The sequence below is a fragment of the Trachemys scripta genome, chromosome 14 (genome assembly GCF_013100865.1).
Source record: "Trachemys scripta elegans isolate TJP31775 chromosome 14, CAS_Tse_1.0, whole genome shotgun sequence".
Taxonomy (NCBI): domain Eukaryota; kingdom Metazoa; phylum Chordata; order Testudines; family Emydidae; genus Trachemys; species Trachemys scripta.
Window position 1 is genome coordinate 8,814,802 of NC_048311.1, and position 24,916 is coordinate 8,839,717.

At 44.0% G+C, this 24,916-nt stretch overlaps 1 protein-coding gene across 1 annotated transcript in view; it reads left to right on the forward strand.

The window, feature by feature from the left end:
- GLP2R (glucagon like peptide 2 receptor) overlaps positions 1-10,263 on the forward strand; it is a 121,201-nt gene extending 110,938 nt beyond the window's left edge. Inside the window, exons 12-13 of the mRNA XM_034790523.1 lie at positions 5,587-5,628; positions 8,812-10,263. Coding sequence (XP_034646414.1) covers positions 5,587-5,628; positions 8,812-9,147 — 378 coding nt within the window. The 3' untranslated portion in view covers positions 9,148-10,263. The remainder of the gene's footprint in view (positions 1-5,586; positions 5,629-8,811) is intronic.
- Positions 10,264-24,916: the final 14,653 nt, after the last annotated feature.

Here is a 24,916-nt window from a genome sequence, read left to right on the forward strand (position 1 = left end):
GTGGATGTGTTATTCCTTGACTTTAGCAAAGCTTTTGATACAGTCTCCCACAGTATTCTTGCCAGCAAGTTAAAGAAGAATGGGCTGGATGAATGGACTATAAGGTTTATAGAAAGCTGGCTAGATCGTCAGGCTCAACGGGTAGTTATCAACGGCTCCATGTCTAGTTGGCAGACGGTTTCAAGCGGAGTGCCCCAAGGGTCGGTCCTGGGGCCGGTTTTGTTCAATATCTTCATTAATGATCTGGAAGATGGTGTGGACTGCACTCTCAGCAAGTTTGCAGATGACACTAAACTGGGAGGTGTGGTAGATACACTAGAGGGTAGGGATCGGATACAGAGGGATCTAGACAAATTAGAGGATTGGGACAAAAGAAACCTGATGAGGTTCAACAAGGACAAGTGCAGAGTCCTGCACTTAGGACGGAAGAATCCCATTCACTGTTACAGACTAGGGACTGAATGGCTAGGAAGCAGTTCTGCAGAAAAGGACCTAGGGGTTACAGTGGACAAGAAGCTGGATATGAGTCAACAGTGTGCCCTTGTTGCCAACAAGGCTAATGGCATTTTGGGCTGTATAAGCAGGGGCATTGCCAGCAGATCGAGGGACATGATCATTCCCCTCTATTCGACATTGGTGAGGCCTCATCTGGAGTACTGTGTCCAGTTTTGGGCCCCACACTACAAGAAGGATGTGGAAAAATTGGAAAGAGACCAGCAGAGGGCAACAAAAATGATTAGGGGGCTGGAGCACATGACTTATGAAGAGAGGCTGAACGAACTGGGATTGTTTAGTCTGCAGAAGAGAAGAATGAGGGGGGATTTGATAGCTGCTTTCAACTACCTGAAAGGGGGTTCCAAAGAGGATGGATCTACACTGTTCTCAGTGGTACCAGAAGACAGAACAAGGAGCAGTGGTCTCAAGTTGCAGTGGGGGAGATTTAGATTGGATATTAGGAAAAACTTTTTCACTGGGAGGGTGGTGAGGCACTGGAATGGGTTACCTAGGGAGGTGGTGGAATCTCCTTCCTTAGAGGTTTTTAAGGTCAGGCTTGACAAAGCCTGGCTGGGATGATTTAGTTGGGATTTGGTCCTGCTTTGAGCAGGGGGTTGGACTAGATGACCTCTTGAGGTCCCTTCCAACCCTGATATTCTATGATTCTATGGTAGAAGGGAAGATAGAATGTTGTGAGGTTGTGGCGAAAGAGGAGAATTGGGGTGTAATAAGATAAGGGGAAGCATTTAGTTATTTATTTAAGGTGTTTGGATGAAAGAATCATAGGAAGCAAAACTGCACAGGCTATATCAAAAGTCTCTGCAGCTTAAATGAATAATCTTAATGACAGATACTATCCACAGGAGAAGACATGATTGTTCACATGCCCAATTGAGAATAAGGGTTTCTGGAATATGTTTGAAGATAAGGATATAGTACAGGGACAGTTTGGGGATCTGTCTATGTGAACTTACGAATTCCAGGTGGATTTTCTGAACTTTTTTTTTCAGTGTATGTTTATACACTTACTGATATCATTGCCTGTGTCCTTGCATCATAATTTTTGTGTTAAGGTGAAGGGTCTGGCACTAGATGTCTGTCCCTGAATGGAATAGAGAGACAAGGTGGGTGAGGACCAGCTCTGCTCAGACATGAAGAAGAGCTTTTTGTAGCTTGAAAGTTTGTCTCTTTCACCAACAGAAGTAGGTCCGAATTTTCAAGGCAATGAACAGAATGACAATAAAACAATACTAGGGGTCACCAAATGATAGGCAGCAGGTTTAAAACAGGTTTAAAACAAATAAAAGGAAATATTTCTTCACACAATGCACAGTCAACCTGTGGAACTCTTTGCCAGAGGATATTGTGAAGGTCAAGAGTATAACAGGGTTCAAAAAGGAACTAGATGCGTTCATGGACAATAAGTCCATCAATGGTTATCAGCCAGGATGGGCGGTGGTGGTGACTCTAGCATCTGTTTTCTAGAAGCTGGGAATGGGCAACAGGGAATGGATCACTTGCTGATTACCTGTTCTGTTCATTCTCTCTGAAGCACCTGGCATTGGCCACTGTTGGAAGACAGGATACTGGGCTAGATGGACATTTGGTTTGACCCATTTGGCTGTTCTTATGTTCTTATATTCTTACCTTTTTTCTCTACTATCCTGGGACCAGCATGGCTACAGCAAGGGTGCAAACCTGAATGGAACAGTCATTAAGAACAAATGACATCTGAAATAGCCATTCCCTAGGAGAACAAGGCAGAGCCATAAAGAGCTGTTAACCTGTTCAAATGGAAGCGTCCTAGGACAGAGAGTTATCTGCCACCCAGGAAAATCAGTTCTTCCAGGTGGGCTTGTAACTAAACAACAGATTAACATTGGCTGTCTTTCTAAAAACTCTGCTCTAGGAATTATTTTTGGGAAGTTCTGTGGTTTGTATTTTACAGGAGGTCGGACTAGATGATCACAGTGATCCCTTTTGGCCTTGGAATATATGAAACTATAAACTTGACAAGGGACTTGAAGCCACTGAAGACAGTCACATGACAATAGGAACTGGAACCTATAAAAGGAAGGCTCTTTCGCTGGCCATTTTAGTCTGTCTACATTATGAGCGAGGGGTGTGATTCCCATCTTACACAGACATACTCGTGCTAGCTCTAATCAAGAGTTAAAAATAGTAGAGTAGCCATGGTTGTCAGGCACTGCCTCCAACAGTCAGGTCTAGTGGTTGGAGCGTAGGTCACAACTAGTCATAGGGTTGAGCCTGGGCCAAGGGTGGTGCTACAATCAAGATCTGGGGACAAGCCAGGGTAAAAATGAAGATCAGAATCCATAGATAAACCAGAACTGGAACTGTCAGCACAGTCCAGGTGCAGCCCAGAGGTCGAGACCATAGGGTCGGGGTCCCGGGACAAGCCAAGTGAATATTGAAGCCGGAGTCCAGATACAGGCCAGAGGTCAAAGCCAGGTAGTCAGAGTCCGAGGGTCTGGGGAGGATCAGGAGGTGGAGGCAAGGCTGGAGCGAGGCTAGAGTAGGACAAAGACAAGACTGGGACAGCGCTTAGGCAAGGCTGGGGCAGGGTTGCCAACTTTCTAATCGCACAAAACCAAACACCCCCACGCTGCCCCTTCTCCGAGGCCCCACCCCTGCTCATGGCATCCCCCCTCCCTCCATTGCTCGCTCTCCCCCACCCTCACACACTTTAACCAGGCTGGGGCAGGGGGTTGGGGTGTTGGAGGGGGATGAGGGAACAGGCTGGGGGTGCGGGCTCTGGGGTGGGGCTGGGGATGAGGGGTTTGGGGTGCAGGAGAGGACTCTGGGCTGGGGCACAGGGTTGGGGTGCAGTGGGGGTATGGGATCTGGGCTGGGGGTGCAGGATCTGGGTGAGGCCAGAAATGAGGGGTTCAGGGTGTGGGAGAGGGCTCCAGGCTGGGGGTTGGGCTGCAGGGGAGTGAGGACTCTGGCTGGGGGTGTGGGCGCTGGGGTGGGGCTGGGGATGTGGAGTTTGAGGTACAGGAAAGGTTCCGGACTGAGGCTGGGGTTTTGGTTGCAGGAGGCTGGGGCATGAGGCTGGGGTGTTTGGGGGGGATGCGGGCTTCAGGAGGGAGTTTGGGTGTGGGAGGGGACTCCGGGCTAGGGCAGGAAGTTGGGGTGTGGGAAAGGGTTTGGGGTGTGGGGTTCCGGCAGTGCTTTCTGTGGCTTTCTGGCCAATGGGAGCTGTGGAGCCAGCTCTCGGGGCAAGGCACAGAGCCTCCGTGGCCGCCCATGTGGTCTAGGGGCTGAAGGGACCTGGCAGCCGCTTCTGGGAGCCACACAGCTCCAGCACAGGCAGAGAGCCTCCCTTAGCCCCGGGCCCCTGCTGCACCACCGACCGGACTTATAACGGCCCAGTCAGTGGTACCGACCGGAGCCACCAGAGTCCCTTTTCGACCGAGCGTTCTGGTCGAAAACCAGATGCTTGGAAACCCTAGGCAGAAACAGGAGCAAGCTGGGAGTCTGATGCACTGCGAGGCAGCAGGAAGGTTCCTGGCTGGGCAGTGCTGTTGAAGAGACTGATCTGGTGGTGTTGTGGAAGCACCTGAGCCTGGGGGTCACCTGACCAAGGCTCTGTTCAGGGATAGGTTGTGGTTGATTGCCTGAGGGCTGAGTCACCGCAGGCTCCATTGGAATGGTAAGTCAGTGCAGCTGGATGAGCAGCCCTGGTTTGGCTGTGAGTTTGCTTCACAGCGGTAGCAAAGGCAGTGGCAAGCGGTGGCATGGGCTAGCTTCCCTCTGGACCCCATGGGTATGTGCTCAGGGTGGCTAGCCCATCCCACTGCTCGGCGCTGTCTCTGATACCACAGCTACACTATTATTTTGGCATGCTAGGTCAATGTGATCCAGCACCAGTCTGTCTATGTGAGCTGGGAATCACACTCCTAGCTCACAGTGGAGACATAACCTTACACAAAGAAGAGACTAGAAGCAGGAGGTCAGATTGGGCAGGAGGACAAGAAAGAGAAGAGAGTGGTGGGACTCTGAAAGGAAACTGACTAAAGCCCAAACGACTCTCTCGGATTGGTGAGAACACAAGAGGGAGGATTCTGCATGCACGTTTTTGTTACTTTCCATAGATTTTTATCTCTCTTGTACTCTGTCTGTGAGTTGAGTATGATTTAGAAATTCCTTTGGAAAGATTTTTTTGTGTCCCTTGCTTTCGCTGTCATATAGCTTGTGAAGGAGGAAACAGTAATCCAGAGGATCCAATGCTTTGGTGGAACTCTAGGAATGTGCAAGAACTACTGGGGAGGCTTGGAAGAGCTGGCACTACTTTCAGGGCCTACGCCATTGGAATCGAGTCCCATCTCTCACAAGGGGTGCTAGACAGAGGATCTGTACCTTGAGAGTGCCTATACTCCCAGAGCCAACGCCAAGACTCTGCTCAGATCCACAAAGTCAATTGCACATGGGATCCAGTGGGTGGATTCAAACACTGCAGCCTATTGAGCGTCCACTAGGAAGAGTTCATCCAGCCTTGTAATAATCATTAGAGGTCACATCACTGCTAGGCATTTTAAAGTTGGTGAAATCCCTCGGGACTAAAGAGGAAGCTTCAAGGCTATAGGTGTAATAGCAAAGCAAGCCAGAGCTTCCTTCCATGTCCAGTTTCTGAGGAAGACTTCTTTCCATCAAGTTCCTGGATATCATGGCATTGTCCAAGGCCTTTTGAACTAATAAGATACTATGAACTCCTCAGAACGGCCCCCACTGCACTAGAAGTAGTGTGCAGAAGATACTACATTGAGGCTAAACTGTTGATAAGCTCCATTTTTGAGTGTTGGCAACAAAATAGCCTCAAGTATGTCAAGTACAAAGCTTTTCCACACTTATTAGAAGGTTTACCACTTAACCAATTCCGTTGGTCATATTAGCAATCCTTTAAAACAAACCTATTGTATATGAGAAAATTATTTAAGGAAACAAGATTTATGGTTCTGGGATTAGTATTATGAAGATTTTAATAGTAATTTCACCCTTAAATTAAGACTATAGGAATCAGTGTCTCCTCCACAATCTAATTTTCTTCTAATTTTCTTTCTCTTATAGGGTTTTCTTGTAGCAATTTTATACTGCTTTGTTAACGGAGAGGTAAGGCACCACAGTGTGTATTACTAGTTGATTTCTGTAGAATTTTCAAGGCAATGAACAGAATGACAATAAAACAATACCGTATTGACCACTGAGATTTGCATGAGTGCATTCTCCTAAATAGGCAGTAACCTCTTTTTATCAGGAGAGACAGTAGCCAGATTCAGCCCTCACTAAGGTAAATGTAAATGCAGAGTAACTCCACTGAAACTAGTGGAGTTGTTCTAGATCAGTGGTTTTCAACCAGGGGTGTGCATACCCCTGGGGGTACACAGAAGTATTCCAGAGGTATATCAACTTATCTAGATATTTGCCTACTTTTACAACAGGCTACATTTAAAAAGCACTAGTGAAGTCAGTACAAAATAAAATTTCATGCAGACAATGACTTATTTATACTGCTCTTTATACCATACACTGAAATGTAAGAACAATATTTATTTTCCAATTGATTTATTTTATAATGATATGGAAAAAATGAGAAAGTAAGCAATTTTTCAGTAATAGTATGCTGTGACACTTTTGTATTTTTATGTCTGATTTTTTAAGCAAGTAGTTTTAAGTGAGGTGAAACTTGCGGTATGAAAGACAAATCAGACTCATGAAAGGGGAACAGTAGTCTGGAAAGGTTGAGAGACACTGCTCTAGATTTACACTGGAGTAACTAAGACCAGAATCTGACCCACAGTCATAATGAACTGGGACCCCAGAGACCTGGGTTATACCCCCAGGTCTGCCACTGGCCTGCTGTGCAATCTTGGACAAGTCAATCACTGCTCTATGCCTCTATTTCTCCATCTGGAAATGATAATGATACTGACCTCCTCTGTAACGCATGTTGAGATCTGCAGATGAAAATGCCATATAAGAGCCAGATGTCATTATTATTATTAGTTTTGGTTAAATGAGGAATACATGACTGGAGGTGGGCAGGATTTGTGTGTGTGTGTGTGTGTGAAACAGGGTCAGTTTTCACAAATCTCCTGATTCAAAACATTTTTGAAAAAAAGTTTTGAAATTGTCAAAATGTCCTGTTTTAACATTTTTTTAACCAGCAAAATTTGTTTTCTCCTGTCAAATGGACCTTTTGTTTCAAAAGTTTAGTAACATGTCTAAATCAAAACAACTCTTCAAAATTATCAAAATTAAATGTTTTGATTGACCCAATCAAAGAATGTTTTGTTTTCTTGGCTTGCAAAACTTTGAGGTGTTGACATTTCATCCCAATTCAGAATAAGAACATTTTTCAGTATCTCGAAAATTTTCATGGTATGGAAAAATCATTTCTCACCCTGCTCTAAACAAGATATTGTTACGACGGCACCACTTCCTGCTTCATAGTTAAGGTTGTGTTTTGTTTCTCATTTAAAGCAGGGACTTAACATCTTTGTTACATATGAAATATCCTCCCCAAATTACATCACTTATTCTGAGTAAATGCTGTGCATAGGCTTTGGATATTTTTATTTATTTATTTATTTATTTTAAGATTAACAGTCGTTATCCTTCTTAACTGAAGCTGAAGAATAATCTTCAGGTGACATTGTCTTTGGGTTTCTAATCTCATCAGACACGTTTGAACCGTTGTTGCTAAAACTTTCCAAAATGATTCAGCCGGAAGCAGACATCCTGCATGAAAAAATTCTGCCCAAAAAGTTAAAGTTTAGCATAGGCAACTGAAAACAGGAAGTGTTAGGCAACCTTAACTTTAGGCATCACTACCTGTGCCACCTATAATTACAAGCCCAAAATCTACATTAAAAGAACACTATTAAAGTTGCAAAGTCAAACACTCGACTTAGGATATGACAAGTGAAACCTTAATTTGTCCCCTTTTGTGTGGCTGTATAGGCAACTTTTATTCTTGACTTGGAAACCATAATAATGTTTGTTTAGCGTAGCTTTTATATGGTTTCTTTTTTTTTTTAAATGGAAAACAGAAATTCTATAATGTGCAACACTAACAACTCCTGCCTAGATCATGAGCAGCAAACCAGCCCCATCAGTTCCACAGCACCTAATCTCTGCCACTTAAAATAAAGGATACTTCTATTAGCAGTCAGTGGTAGTAGTCATCCACTTGGCCTAGCCACTTGTGAGGGACATCATACATTGGGTTACCTATGCAACAGTAGACCTATTTTACTGACGAGCATGTTCATTTGATCACCTCTTCCTGAGAAGCATCATGGTGAGAGAGTAAGGCTTGGAGCTTCTGTATTAGAGGCTGGAATTCTCTTCCTAGCTTTCTCAGAAGTGGCATAGAGCAACCGCTCAGCTACTCCTGTAAGACAGGCTGATACTTGCCTGCACAAGAGGAGGCCTTGCTCAATGACAAGGGTTCCAAATTGCACAGAAATATTAATATCACTCCGCAAAAGTAAGACTTGAACTCTTGGCTGACCAGCTCCTGATGAAGTGGACTTTCCCTAGGCCAAAGGGTACACTGATGCTGTTTGTGGTAGGGCTGTGGATCCATTTTGTCTATGTGCTATATGGAGTTACAGCTCCATGTGCAGTGCTGCCACTGGGACAATGCATGCAGCAGACTATACAGTATTCAGGGTTTGGGGCAGGGCAGCTGTATTATACAAACCACAGACCAGAGCATTCAACTCACACGAATCTGCCCAGACATCACTGCTCTGGCCCCAGGACTATATCCTGCCCAATTTCAAAGTCCTGCAGTAATCCCCAGTGGTACTAAGCATTTCAAAACAAAAAGTCCCCGTAGAGGAAAGTGTTTGGAGATATAAACATAGGAGTCATTGTCACCCCCTCTATAGTGTAGTGAATGGAGCAGGGCTTGGCTATTTTAGGGGATTGACAGAGGCATGCAGTCTTTCATCTTTCACTCATGGTAGCCAGCTGCTAAGTGGGCTATTTTACATGAGTTGCTGGTCTCCACACACTTACTGTTAGACAGGCAGCTACGTCCCAACAGCTACTTCACAGAGAGCAGGTGAATCAGAAGGTCCAGGTCTGAGTTGGCCCTGGGGTAACTTTGTCCCCTAGAGCGCTCACACCAAGTTAGGGCTGAGACACTGCAGCTTGCTTGTTCTTACACTGCTCTGTGAGTAGCTGAAATGCCAGTCTGCAGGGCTGTCAGCCCAGCATGTTTTGCCTGCCTGAAAGTCATCACACAGAAATACCTTGTGTCAGGTTGTTTTCTTCTTCCAACAGGTGAAAGCAGAACTCAAAAAGCAATGGTCCCGCTTCCTGCTGGCTGATCCATTTGGCTGCATGCAGTGCTTCCTTGGGGAAAACATCAAATATCTTGGGAAATATTCAAAGAAGCAAAAACATCAGCACTTTGCCAATAACAGGTTGTGCATGGAAGTGAGTGAGCCCTGGGCTGTGCAGCTCCAGCAGGTGCTGTTGAAGGGAAGAGCAGATCTTAGCTCAGAGTCAGGCCCTACTGGAGAGCCCTACCCCAGGGCAAGTGTGTCCGAAAGCAGCGAAGGAGAAGTCACAACTGGGGAGACAATGGAGGAAGTCTTTGAAGAAAGTGATATTTAGAAGGACAGCATAATAAAGGCACCTTCAGAACGGACCTCTTCCACCCCCACAAGCTGTGTTCCTGCAACAGGAGAAAAAGAATGGGAAGTTTCTTCCCATGGGCTATGCAGTGTTGTTGTAGCCATGTTGGTGCCAGCATATTAGACAGACAAGGTGGGTGAGGTCATAGCTTTTTTTGGACCAACTTCTGCTGATGACAGAGACAAGTTTCCAAGCTTAAACAGAGCTGAAGATTACCTCACCCACCTTGACTGTGGATTGCCGTGCCGTTAGCATTCCCCGCCCCATCCCAAGTTATCTCTTAAACACACGAGGGAAATCAAAGCAAAATCTGAGGGTTCCTGCAGATCTGGTGGTACGTTTCCTCTCAGTCTTTATGGTGTTTAAAAGACAGGAGGGATATTGTTTTCGGTTAATCTGGCAACCAAGGAAAGCAAGTTGCATTCTGGTCATGAATGGGACCCTGTGGATGCACATAGCAGATTTCACAGATCATCCCTGTGTCTTTATCTGCACATTTCTACCATGCTTTTAATACAATAGAGAAGAGAACTGTTTGGTTCCTTTACATAAATCATGACACATCATCTGTATTTTGTTTGCTGCTCTGTCCTGCAGTTTTGCTGACAGATATGAATATTGGCATGTTTCCTTTGGGTTTGTTTATTGTTTGGCATGACTGGCATTTTTGGCATATGCTAATCTAGTTTTTAATTTTATGGAGTTCAGAAGAATAATTACATCTATTGAAGAAACATTTTTTGGATTTATTTTGAGGTGTTTCATACGGATTTGTTTAGTGTGGTCACTGGCTCTGTGTGTGTGTTGTGTGCACATATTCCCGCACTGTTGTTCACAGTGATCCAGATTTGCAAATGGGGTAGGCATGTACAGTATTCAAGCTAAACAAATCCACACAAGGAGGGAACAATGCTGTTCCTCACCCCCCAGAAGCAGAAGTTGAACAGTGACGCTGTGACAGAACAGTAAGAGGAGAAAGAACAAGGAGTACTTGTGGCACCTTAGAGACTAACAAATTTATTTGGGCATAAGCTTTCCTGGGCTAAAACCCATGTCATCGGAGGCATGCAGTGGAAAATACAGTAGGAAGATATATATACACAGAACATGAAAATATGGGTGTTGCCATACCAACTCTAACAAGACTAATCAATTAAGGTGGGCTATTATCAGCAGGAGAACAAAAACTTTTGTAGTGATAATCAGGATGGCCCATTTCAAACAGTTGACAAGAAGGTGTGAGTAACAGTAGGGGGAAAATTAGCATGGGGAAATAGTTTTTACTTTGTGTAATGACCCATCCACTCCCAGTCTTTATTCAAGCCTAATTTAATGGTGTCCAGTTTGCAAATTAATTCCAGTTCTGCAGTTTCTCGTTGGAGTCTGTTTTTGAAGTTTTTTTGTTGGAGAATTGTGACTTTTAGGTCTGTAATTGAGTGACCAGGGAGGTTGAAGTGTTCTCTGACTGTTTTTTGAATGTTATAATTCTTGATGTCTATATGTCCATTTATTCTTTTGCATAGAGACTGTTCGGTTTGGCCAATGTACATGGCAGAGGGGCATTGCTGGCACATGATGGCATATATCACATTGGTAGATGTGCAGGTGAACGAGCCTCTGATGGTGTGGCTGATGTGATTAGGTCCTATGATGGTGTCCCGTGAATAGATAGGTGGACAGAGTTGGCTTTGTTGCAAGGATAGGTTCCTGGGTTAGTGTTTTTGTTGTGCGGTGTGTGGTTGCTGGTGAGTATTTGTTTCAGGTTGGGGTGCTGTCTGTAAGTGAGGACTGGCCTGTCTCCCAAGATCTGTGAGAGTGAGGGATCGTCCTTAAGGATAGGTTGTAGATCTTTAATGATGCGCTGGAGAGGTTTTAGTTGGGGGCTGAAGGTGACGGCTAGTTGCGTTCTGTTACTTTCTTTGTTGGGCCTGTCCTGGAGTAGGTGATTTCTGGGTATTCTTCTGGTTCTGTCAATCTGTTTCTTCAGTTCAGCAGGTGGGTATTGTAGTTTTAAGAACACTTGATAGAGATTGTGTAGGTGTTCATCTCTGTCTGAGGAATTGGAGCAAATGTGGTTGTATCTTAGAGCTTGGCTGTAGACAATGGATCATATGATGTGGTCTGGGTGGAAGCTGGAGGCATGTAGGTAAGTATAGCGGTCAGTAGATTTCCGGTATAGGGTGGTGTTTATGTGACCATCGCTTATTAGCACTGTAGTGTCCAGGAAGTGGATCTCTTGTGTGGACTGGTCCATGCTGAGGTTGATGGTGGGATGGAAATTGTTGAAATCATGGTGGAATTCCTCATAGGCTTCTTTTCCATGGGTCCAGATGATGAAGATGTCATCAATATAGTGCAAGTAGAATAGGGGCATTAGGGGACGAGAGCTGAGGAAGCGTTGTTCTAGGTCAGCCATAAAAATGTTGGCATACTGTGGGGCCATGCGGGTACCATAGCAGTGCCGCAGACTTGAAGGTATACATTGTCCCCAAATGTGAAATAGTAAGCATCTGGCAGATCTCTCATTGCACTGTTCACCGTCTTTCCCTACTTACCTCACTGACAAGCAGCTTCACAGTCCGCGTGAAGCACGTGGCTGCCTCTCTTCTGAACCTCCCTCCTTTCCCCCTTCCATCAGGCACGTGCACTGTCCAGACAGCCATGTAAAAGAAGGGGGAGGTGCCCCAGATGTTTCATACATTCTATGTCTATCAATATGCATGATAACGCCAAAAACTAGAGTGACATGTGCAGCCTCAACAGTTATTGCTATCTGCAGCTGAAGCACACAGATGGATAGTTAATCCTAAGGACATTCCAGTTCATTGCCAGCATTTAATTATGATCTAATTCCTTATACACAAAGAGGCCCAAGATGATTATATGACAGGTGCTCAGGCTGGGAGCTCAGAGTACTTGCAGTGTAATAATGATTCTGGATACACTTTCACTTTGAGCTGGAAATGAACTTGCAAAGAATTACGAACTCCCGCATATTTTGTTCTTTTGGGCACAGTATTTCACAAACCAATCCAATGCTAAATGGGAAAGAAATATCTGAAACTTCCAGCTTGTTCTGATTTTAAATACAGAGTTTCATCTTAAATCACTTTCTAGCACGAATGCCATAGCACAGCCCCTCCTTCACACATTTCTGTCCTTTCGAGTCACTTCTTACTAAGTCAACATTAAAACAAATTCCAAAGCCCCTGCTCAGCTGCCCCTTCAGGATCAGATTCTGTTTCACTTTTTGTCAGTTTCCCATGAAATAACCCAGCATAATCCAGGCACTTAATTCCCTATTCAAACAATTCCAGTCCCATAACTCCATGGACCTCGTAGAGCAAGGGGCCCTGAGGAAAGCAGATGCTGCTGGCTCTGCAGACCCACTGTTGCAGTTTCAGCAATATCCAACGAGCCGATATAATGGTATTTAAAATCATGTTAATATTAAGCTCATTAAAGGAACCTTGTTTACTCAACTATTTCTAAATAGTTTGTATGTAGAATTCCCAGCTTTTGAGAAGTCTGGCTATACTGAATTTTACTATTGCTTCTAAATGTGTGTATTTTAATTGTATTTTTATTCATTTGTGAAATAAAATGATAACAGTGTAATCATAGGTGCCACAACGAAGGGTGCTGGAGGTGCTGCTGCGCCCCTGGGTTGAAGAGGTTTCCATCAGATACAGGGTTTACAGTTTGATTCTATGGCTCTCAGTACCCCCACTGTACAAATTGTTCCAGCATCCCTGACTGTAATTATAGTAAATTAAAAGAGGCAAATCTTCTAAGAGTAACTATTGCAAACAGTCCAGAAAAAAGACAAATGCAGAGAACTGATAGGTAAGGTTCCACGGGAAGAAAATCTAAGAGAAATAGGACTTCAGAAGATCTGGCAGTTTTTAGAGGAGACAATATTAAAGGCACAACTGCATACTATCCTGTTGTGAAGATAGGCAAAATAGAAAGAGGCCAATATGGCTGCATCAGGACTTCCTTTGGCGACCTGAAAATCAAAAAGGAATCTTACAAAAAGTGGACAAATTGCTAGCAAAGAGTACAAAAGAATAGCACAAGCATATAGGGACAAAATCAGAAAGACTAAGGCAGCAAATGAGTTATACATAGCAAGGGACATGACAAGCAATAAGAAGAGCTTCTATGAGTACATTAGGAGCTAGAGAAAGATAAAGGAAAGTGTAGGTCCACTTCCCGACAGAGAAGGAGAGCTAATAACAGATGACAGCACTAAGGCTGAGATGTTTAATGCCTATTTTGCTTCAGTCTTCACTGGAAGGTTAATTGTGATCAGATGCTTAACACAATTAATATTGACAAGGGGGAGGAACACAAGCCAAAGTAGGGAAAGAACAGGTTAAAGACCACTTAGATAAATTAGATGTATTCAAATCAGCAGGGCCTGATGAAATTCATCCTAGGATACTTAAGAAGCTAGATGAAGCTATCTCAGAACTGTTAGCAATCATCTTTGAGAGCTCCTGGAGGTTGGGTGAGGGCAGGGGAAGGGTAAACATAGTACCTGTCTTTAAAAAGGGGAAGAAAGAGGACCCAGAGAATTATAGGCCAGTCAGCCTAACTTAGATACCTGGAAATATACTGGTACAAATTATTAAAGAATTGATTTGTAAGTACACCTCTACCTCGATATAACGCTGTCCTCGGGAGCCAAAAAATCTTACCGTGTTATAGGTGAAACCGTGTTCTGTCGAACTTGCTTTGATCTGCTGGAGCACGCAGCCCTGCACCCCCAGAGCGCTGCTTTACTGTGTTATATCCGAATTCGTGTTATATTGGATCATGTTATATCGGGGTAGAGGTGTAGCTAGAGGATAACAGGATTATAAGGAAAAGCCAGCATGGATTTGTCAAGACCAGATCTTGCCAAAACAACTTAATTTCCTTCTTTGACAGGGTTACTGGCCTAGTGGATAGAGGGATGAGACCATAAGCACCCTTGTATTCACACCCTATACAGTACTGCAATGATATTTGTACAAACAATGCCTTCTGTGATATCATTTGAAAACTAACAACACACTGGTCAATAATATCATCGTGGAATACATGTGACAATGCTGCATGTGGAGTTGTGCCTGTCTCTGATATTGTGTTTTAAACTCTATATTTGAACAAGGTAGAAACAGGTCTGCCCAGGTCTTGAATACCAATTAAGGAGGGTGAGAGAAAGCCTGGAGCACTGGGCCTGGTACAAGAGCTGAGGCCTGAACCAGAGGCTGTGAACCAAAGTCAGGCCGTGTATTAAAGCAGACATGTACAAATTCACTGCCCAGTACATGAACTTGGCAAAGTTGTTGCTAGTGTACTAGGCATATTTACATAAATCTATTCCAGTTAGTTCAGATACATCTCAATCTAGTACAAGATAAGATGGTTTGACAGAATAATGAATAGGGATGTTTTGTTCAAGATTTCAGGAACAAAGGGAGGTAACAAACAGATGTCATGAAATACGTAAGGTGGTGTGTATGTTAGTTATTTGTTTTAGCCTATAAATGTTGGGTTATTCTGCCTTAATTCTTTGCATGGCCTAGGGGACTCCTACTGCCCACTGAGCCATGCCTTGCTACGAGGCATTCGTGTCTGTGTACCGGTAACCACAGAGTCAGGGCACTAATACTGTGTCTAGGAGGCAATAAACTTGGCTGAGTGCCTTTGTCACTGAACTGTGCCTGTGGTCTTTCTTTATGAGTAACACTGAAATCTGCTGAATGAGCAGGCTACCTTAATGGCTGCTCCAAGGACAGAAGCACTGGGCAGCCTGAGCAGCAGTACTAATGCAATGACATTCCAGCCTTCGGCAATTAACAACACTGGCTAGTACTATCGAGGTCTGGTAAACTAGCTATCCGCACAAGACTGGACAGCACACTGAAAGAACACACACAACTACGCAAGCCAACTGACAACAACCAGTGACAATGGAATAGCAATTTACACATGTAGTACATTGAACTATCAAAGCTCACAGCGTGGTTGGGGAATCAGCATGTCTGGATCATAAAAAAAAAAAAGTATTTTCTTGTCTAACCAGCCTGGTTGCCAAGCAGAGACAATGAAGGTACATTTACATAAAAGATAAACAAAGGCATCAAGCTAACGAGGAGGTCAGTGGTGTGTACAAGAATAAAAATTTGGCCTCTTTTGGAGATGTGCTTTCTGTGCTTCCCATGGTGGGAGGAACATAAGAACGGACATACTGGGTCAGACCAAAGTTCCAGCTAGCCTGATATCCTGTCTTCCGATAGTGGCCAATGCCAGGTGCCCCAGAGGGAATGAACAGAACAGATAATCATCAAGTGATCTACACCCTGTCACCCATTCCCAGCTTCTGGCAAACAGAGGCTAGGATCACCATCCCTGCCCATCCTGGCTAATAGCCATTGATGGACCTATCCTCCATGAATTTATATAGTTCTTTTTTTAACCCTGTTATAGTCTTGGCCTTCACAACATCCTCTGGCAAGGAGTTCCACAGGTTGACTGTGCGTTGTGTGAAAAAAATACTTCCTTTTGTTTGTTTTAAACCTGCTGCTTATTAATTTCATTTGGTGACCCCTAGCTCTTGTGTTCTGAGAAGGAGTAAATAGTACTTCCTTATTTACTTTCTCCACACCAATCATGATTTTATAGACCTTAATCACATCCCCCCTTAGTCATCTCTTTTCCAAGCTGAAAAGTCCCAGTTTTATTAATCTCTCCTCACATGGAAGCTGTTCCATACCCTAATCATTTTTGTTGCTCTTTTCTGATCGTTTTCCAATTCCAATATATCTTTTTTGAGAAGGAGCAACCACATCTGCACACAGTATTCAAAATGTGGGCAAACCATGGATTTATATAGAGGCAATATGATATTTTCTGTTTTATTATCTATCCCTTTCTTAATGATTCCCAGCATTCTGCTCATTTTTTTTTTTTTTTGATTGCTGCTGCACATTGAGTGGATGTTTTCAGAGAACTATCCACAATGATTTTATATGTATAGTTGGGATTATGTTTTCCAATGTGCATTACTTTGAATTCATCAATATTGAATTTCAAATACCATTTTGTTACTCAGTCACCCAGTTTTGAGAGATCCTTTTGTAGCTCTTCGCAGTCTGCCTGGGACTTAACTACCTTGAATAGTTTTGTATCATCTGCAAATGTTCCCATCTCAATGTTTACCCCTTTTTCCAGATCATTTATGAATATGTTGAATAGGACTGGGCCCAGTACAGACTGCTGGGGGACACCACTATTTACCTCTCGCCATTCTGAAAACTGATAATTTATTCCTACCTTTTGTGTCCTATCTTTTAACCAGTTACCAATCAATGAGAGGACCTTCCCTCTTAACCCATGACTACTTATTTTGCTTTCTGAAAATCTAAATACACTATATCCACTGGATCCGCCTTGTCCACATGCTTATTGATTCCCTCAAATAATTCTAGTAGGTTGGTGAGGCATGATTTCCCTTTACAAAAAACATGTTGACTCTTCCCCTACATGCCTGACAATTTTGTTCTTTACTATAGTTTCAACCAGTTTGCCCGGTACTGAAGTTAGGCTTACCAGCCTGTAATTGCCGGGGTCACCTCTGAAGCCCTTTTTAAAAATTGGTGTCACATTAGCTATCCTCCAGTCATTTGGTACAGAAGCTGATTTAAATTATAGGTTACAGCTACAGTTAGTAGTCCTTCAATTTCACATTTGAGTTCCTTCAGAATTATTGGGTCAATACCATCTGGTCCTGGTGACTTATTACTTTTTAGTTTATCAATTTGTTCCAAAACCAAAACCTCCTCTGACGACACCTCGATCAGGGACAGTTCCTCAGATTTGTCACCTAAAAAGAATGGCTCAGGTTTGGGAATCTCCCTCATATCCTCAACCGTGAAGACCAACCGCGAAGATCAATGCATTTAGTTTCTCCGCAATGGCCTTATCATCCTTGAGTGCTCCTTTAACATCTCAATCGTCCAGTGGCCCCACTAGTTGTTTAGCAGGCTTACTGCTTCTGATGTACTTAAAATTTTCTGCTATTACTTTTTGAGTCTTTGGCTAGCTGTTCTTCAAATTCTTAATTATATTTTTACACTTCATTTGCCAGAGTTTATGCTCCTTTCTATTTGCCTCACTAGAATTTAACTTCCACTTTTTAAAGGATGCCTTTTTGCCTCTCACTGCTTCTCTTACTTTGTTGTTTAGCCATGGTGGCACTTTTTTTGGTTCTCTTACTATGTTTTTTTAATTTGGGGTAAACATTTAAGTTGAGCCTCTAGTATGGTGTCTTTAAAAAGTTTCCATGAAGCTCAGAGGGATTGTACTTTTGGTGCTTTACCTTTTAATTTCTGTTTAACTAACTTCCTCATTTTTGTGTCATTCCCCTTTGTGAAATTAAATGCTACAGTGTTGGGCAGCAGTGGTGTTTTCCCTGCCACAGGGATGTTAAATTTAATTATATTATGGTCACTATTACCAAGCTGTCCGCTTTATTCATCTCTTAGACCAGATCATGTGTTCCACTTAGGACTAAATCAAGAATTGCCTTTCCTCTTGTGGGTTCCAGGACTAGCTGCGTCAAGAAGCTGCCTCTCCCCCCACCATCACCCCTTGGCCAGAGGAGCTGTCTTTCCCTGCTGCAGCCCTGGCACCGGTGGAGCTGGCTGTCCCTCCCTCCCCCACAGCCCTGGGGCCAGAGGAGCTGGCTTCCCCATGGTGGCCAGAGTTGCTGCCTCTCCCTGCTGAGGCCCTGGCACCAGTGGATTTGGCTCTCCCTCCCACCCTCCACAGCCCCAGGGCCAGAGGAGTTTGCTCTCCCCATTGCGGCCCCAGAGGAATTTTGTGCCCCTGACCAATTGTACATCGTCACACTTGAGTTGGCCACACATGCATGCACTGTACAGCATGCTGCAATCTGGCCAGAAGGTAGTCACATGTCACGTAATGCTCTATGACATTGGAAGGCAACTCTAGACAGGCTTCTGCAGGGAAAGGAATGTGTGTGGACAGCTCCGTGCTGCAAACTTCCTCCTAATTTTTATCTAAGTTACTTTTTAAGAAACAGCAGTGACTTTGGGAACCTGACAGGTATTGTTTGCAGGCAGAAATGAGTTTGCCTGTACAGCGCTATTGCTATTGCTCTTGGAGATGAGCTATCTCCTGATCACATTTCAAACTAATCAAACAACCGTAAGGGTTAGCTCTCCAACCATGGTTCGTACTGTCAGATTATCTCACGGAATTTTGAAAGTGTTCAGAAATCATCCACTGGAAGAATACATCAATAAAGAATACATTTGAGTCATGTTTTGAACCTGGAAAAATACAATTCTGATTAGAAGATATTCAGTCTGCTGAGCTTGCCTGCAAATCGTTTTACAAATCAGAGTTTTAGACAAGAATTTGTATTCTGTGTTGTAATTGAAATCAATATTTTTGAAAATGGAGAAAACATCAAAAATATTTAAATAAATGGTATTCTATTATTCTTTAACAGTGCGATTCATCGCATTATTTTTTTTAATCGTGCGATTAATCTTTTTTTTTTTTTTTAATAACTTGACAGCCCTAGTCTTAAACAATAATTTAAAGCATGGTGCCTGTAATGGACTGCTAAACTGTATTATATGGTTCAGCCACTAGGTGACGATGTGTGTAATAGCCCTTATGTGGACAGACAAGGTGGACTGACTTATGTCAGTGAAATAGAGCCACATGGCTAAAACAACACTGCAAACATACATTACTTAAGCTCACAACAGCCATACCTGGCAGAGCATTGAAGGCTCTTCTAGTTAACACATCTGGTATGCATCTCACTCAGAAGGGAGCGCCATATCCATGTACAAGAGCCTAATCTGGTAGTAGCAGCCCTGCAACCTACCTTGCACACAATGTACATGACATGGTGTCAGGAGTAAACTAGTGCCAGAAGAGAACAGAAACCAAAGGAAAACAGCACCAAAGCAAATAGAAGAAATAAAGCAATGAAGGGTGCAGGATCTCATCACCATGCTGCTCTTCAATGTCCTAGAGAACTTCAGCTTTGACAGCCCTTCAGAATGGACAGAGTGGAAGCAGCATTTTGCAAGATTTTGAATTGCTGTGAAACTCTATAAGGAAACTGAGGATGTTCAGGTATCATCATTAATTTATGCTAAAGGGAAGCAAACAGAGCATATCTTTAAATCCTTTGACTTTATTGAAGACAGTCACAAAGATGACTATGAAAGAGTTTTTGCTATGTTTGATGAATACTTTATATCTGAGAGAAATGTCGTTCATGAAAGAGCATGTTTTCAACAGAGATTTCAAAGGCTAGGGGATGTTTTATAAGAGCTCTGCATGCATTGGCCCAAAACTGATTTTGGAACTGCAAAACATGAAAATATCAGAGACAGGCTGGTTGTCAGCCAGTATAACAGGGGTGGGCAAACTTTTTGGCCTGAGGGCCACATCGGGTTGCCAAAATTGTATGGAGGGCCAGTTAGGGGAGGCTGTGCCCCCACAAACAGCCAGGCGTGGCCCGGCCCCCACCCCCTATCCGACTGCCTCCTGACAGCCCCCCCCCCTCCCCGGGACTCCTGCACCATCCAACCTGCCCTGTTTCCTGTCCTCTGACGGCCACCCCGGGACCCCTGCCCCATCCACCCCTCCCTGTCCCTTGACTGCCCCCGGGCCCCCCACCCCTGACTGCCCTCCACCACCTCATCTAACCCCTCCTCTCATTCCTGACTGCCCCCTCAGGACTCCTGCCCCTCCAACCACCTCTTCTCCCTGACCACCCTCAGAATACCTGCCCCTGACTGTCCCCTGCCACCTCATCCAACCCCTCCTCTCATTCCTGACTGCCCCCCCAAGACCCCTGCCCCCATTCAACCCCCCTGTTCTCTGCCCTCTGACCACCCCCACCCCTATCCACACCCCCGCCCCCTGATGACCACCCCGAACTCCCCTGCCCTCTATCCAAACTCCCCTGCTCCCTGCCCCCTTACCACCCTGCCTGGAGCACTGGTGGCTGGCGTCATTACAGCCATGCCGCCCGGAGCACCAGGATAGGCAGCCATGCCACCCGGCTGGAGCCAGCCAAGCCACCGTACAGCACAGAGCACCAGGTCAGGCCCTGGCTCAGCAGCTGGGCTGCCTGGCAAGAGCTCGTTGCCCAGAGCATTGTACAGAGAAAATGACTGGTTAATGGTTTTTGCATAGACATGCTTTGAGTAAAATAATTGGTTAAGGTATTGATAAGAAGAATTCTCATTTTAACTATACCACGAGGGTCAGAAAACAAGCTCATTGGAACTTAACTCTGGGATACAGCTCAAGACCAAAGCTGCTGGGATTTTTAACCTCTGCTCAACTAGACTGTGTAGAAGTTGGAGCCCTGGAGATCGGATCCTGACTGACCATTGGGAGACATAATATGTTTTATTAGGAGAGGTGAGCATTAAACACTTAGTGTGTGTGTAACCCTTCTGCCCTTCTGAGTTGGCTGCAACAAGGGCCGGGTTCAGTATCTAGGGGTTCCGCTTCAATAACACAATGCAAAACCAGCTCGAGCCCCCACCCAGTGACTTGGGACAATTACATACCACCCCCCCCGGGTGCCTCTAGGACGCAATACTTCCCCTCTCGCAAGCACGGAGTCTGAGTGTAGCAAAAGCCTTTTAATAAAGGAGGGAAACAATGTGGCATCATGTTTGGGAAACACCACAAATAGGATTCATAACATAAACCATGAGCAAAAGACCCATCTCCAAGTAAGTTTGGCAGTGTCCTTTTCCCCTCAGGGTCTTAAGTCCAATCACCCCAAAGTCCAACAACCCAAAAGTCTCTGTCCCTGGTCAGTGCCGCCCCAGAGTTCAAAAGTTTATCTGCAGAGTTTTACCCCCCAACCTGGGTGGAAATGGGGGGGGGGTGGCACATGGCGTGTTAAAGGGCACCTTACGTGTTCCGGGGCTGACTGCCCCGCCTCTCCGTGGAGTTCTGCTGCAGCCTTCACCACAAATGGCTCCGCTCTACCAGCCACTCCTCCAGCCGTCCCATGAGCCGCTCCAGCTGTCCCCACAAACTGCTTTGCTCCGCTCGCGGTTCCGTGAGTCAACCCTCCCACAAACTGCTCCACTCTGCCAGACACTCCACTCCACCAGCTGTCCCCGCAAACTGCTCAGCTTCGCTCCAACCGTCCCGCAAACTGCTCCACTCTGCCAGCCGCTTAGCAATATATCTTCAGGCTCCCCCACTAGTTAACACAGTATTCAGTGATCTCAGCGCAGTAATTTTAGCGATTTCAACTTGTAGTAGGGGAGCCACAGTGCTGGTGGACCATTAGCCCAAAGTGAATTCAACTCAGCAGTCTCTAGCTAGACTCTCAATGGAATCAAAATTAGCTCTGTTATTCAACAGTGGAGAGAGGAGGAAGTGCAATTGGTGTTCCAGGCTCTCAAAAGGGGCCCAGACCATCAGGTACACATACCTGGCCCCAACCTCTCTCAATTCACTGGGTTTTGGAACCCATGTCTCTTGTTTAGCGAGTGCTACTTAGGTGATGGGGAGACCCTCTGTCACAAAACAGATTCATTGTCCTTGAGTCACATAATCAGGGTAACAACATTTTATTCCTCCTGCCCCAATAACAGAGAAACTGGGGATCCCACAGCTGCCAAAGCGAACTGGTGCGAACCGGCTCCAGCTCACCATTGAGCTCCGGTACAAATAACAATGCTGAACTGTACAGTGTGCATACACCTCACCAGATTCCTATCCATTACTTCATAAAGTGGAAACTGAGTTAAAGAAAATGGAGCAGCTTGGCATTATTGAGAAAAATCTTTCAGCCAACAGCATGGTGTGCCCCAATGGTACCAGTTAAAAAGAAAAATGGGAAAAAAATACAAAACGGAGTGGATTCTAAATGACTTAAAGAAGCAGTTGTGAGAGAAAAATATATTCTCCCAAAAGTGGATGGCTTCTTCCCCAAAGTGAAAGGAGCTACAGTATTCTCCAAGCTGGATACCTTTTATGGATTCTGGAAAATTGCTTTAGCCAAAAAAGTGCTAAACTGACTTCATTTATCACACCCTTTGGGAGATTTTGCTCTTGAAGGTTACCTTTTGGGATTACCAGTGCACCTGAAATTTTCCAAAGAAAGATGGCAGAACTGTTAACAGACACAAATGGACATAGTTTTCATGGGCAATATTTTGGTATATGAGTCTTAGATGGAAAAAACACCACCAAATTTTAAGCCTAATCAGCCAGTTCAGACTGAAGCTAAACAAGAAAAATTGCATTTTCCACCTACCCCAAATAAAGTTTTTGGGACAGACATCTCCCTACTCCTACTCAATTTTACCTGTGCATACCTCCAAGAGTTGCATTAGCCCTCTTTGGCATAGCATCACTCACAAGTCACTGCTTTCCAGGGTGAAGTCCCCCATTCTGTAAGTATGACCTACATTCCCTCCCTAGTTGTAGATCTTGCATTTGGCTGTTTTAAAACGTGTTGTTTTAATGAATCCAGCTTACCAAGAAATCAAGACGTCTCTGTATAACAGACCTGTCCTCATCACTATGTGCCCCTGCACCAATTTTTGTGTGCCTTCTGCAGACTTTATCAGCATGATTCTGTATTTTCTTCCACATCATTGTTGAAGTTACAGAATAGCACTGGGCTAAAGGCAGATCTCTGTAGTACCCCACTTGGAACATGCCCTCTGGATGATGTCTCCCCATTATTGATTACTTTTAGAAATCTGTCAGCCTTTAATTCAAGTAATGTACATGGCACTGATCTTGTATTTTTAATTATATTAAAATTAACGATTGAGTGATTTTAAGATAATTCAACTTGTTTTAAAGCCCAGATTAATGTAGGCCCTGGCTAGTTTTGAGACATACTCCTGGAGCTTCACCTAAATGGGTGTCTGTTCTCAAATGCCATCCTCCCTTAAGGGACACCACATCAGCCTTTAGAGCAGTGTTTTTGCTGTGGTATGCCCTAGGTTGTGCAAATCTGCCATTAATTTCAGTATTTCTGCCCCACTTTAAAAAAAAGCCTTATTTCTCCTAAATGTGTGGTTTTAGACTTCGAAAAGTGTTCTATTTCCTCTGGTTATGAATGTATTTTATCTGTGTGCCTCAGAAGAAGTGACTGAGGAATAAAAAGCTTATGATCATATTATTATTTCTCATCAAAAATTGTGATTTCAACTACTTCTTTGGAGCAGGATAAGATATTCCCCTGGGGAAGAAGGCAGCCTCTGATGTTGCTGGCCACAGTTTATAGTGAGTGGCATTTCTTCTCTCTCATGCATGTATAATCTTTCTGCCTGTTTCTGTTTATAGAAATCAACTGATCTTATATAATCAGACTCAGGAGGCCTGGTAAAAACAATCTCTTGCATTATTTCAATATTACATGGATTCTGTTAAAAGGCAAGTTGGTAACTATATTAATCAACAAATTTAATCATTGGAAAATAAACATATTATTTATCCTACCAAAGGAAGACAGTGCATGTCAAATCCAGCTGACTACCCACATACTTAATTTTTAAAGAAGCATTACAAGCTCCCCAGTTCTAAATAAACCACCACACTGTCTTGAAAACAGTGACTTTCTTGCAAATGAGGTCTTAGTTCAAGCATCATTTGAAATCTCTAATCTGGTTTACCTGTGTTTGGGGAAGAGGGCTGTAAACTGTGTAGTCTCAATTTACAAATACACCCTATAATCACTCAGGAACTCACAGGTGCTGGGGAGAGAAAGGCACCAGCACTGACTCTTCAGCCAACCAGGAGAGCAGCAATAGTGTGCCTCCTTCTCCAGCACCCTGAGGGTGACGGATGCTAACTCTTCCTGGAATCCATGGGGGTGTCATGAGTTTATAGACTGGATAAATAGGAGACAGGTGAAAAGAACCTTAAACGTGAAAACAAGAAATCTGAGTTTGATTTGCCAAATTTTCTGCAGCTTTGTGTATGACGGCTTATGTAAATAATCTAATGATCTAATTTGCATATATACCATTAATTTGCATATAACAGTAAAGTTTGGCTTTACATATATTGCATGGCTTTGGTGCTCATGCAGCCCAAGCGAATGGAGCCTATACCCTAGAGAGTATGCTTGCTCCATACACTGCACGACCATCATGGCTCAGCATCAGTCCCAATCTGGGGGGTTTCTCTGGGCGTCCCATGGCCCCAGCCATTTTTGGCCTCACTGCTGAGTTGGCCTATTAGTGAAAAGCACAGTGGGCAGTCTGTGACATGGGAGCTGATGTGAGACCCACCAAACATGTCTCACTCAGAGACCACCAAACACCCATTAGATGGGGACAATGTTTAATTCCAGATGAGCTGGGCTAGATTCAGGCTGGTGCCCTCCATGTGGAACGTTCTGTAGTGCATTAGCAGCACCTCACAGCAGTGTAACAGAATACACCCCTGTAGTCACACCCCACACACCACTGTTATAATCTTTGCACAAAATACGCCTTTTGAGGTATCACTGGAAAACTGATAACACTGGTCTACAATTTTTGAGAAGTCGTCTGCTTCAGAGATAAAATGTGCTATTTATTATGTATTTTGATGTGCTGAATTCAAAAATGACAATTAAAACTGATTGGCTACTGTTTCTAAGATATTTAAGTTTTTACATTTTATGTCTATGTATATTGTGTAGATAGTAGAGTTTTAATCACAAATT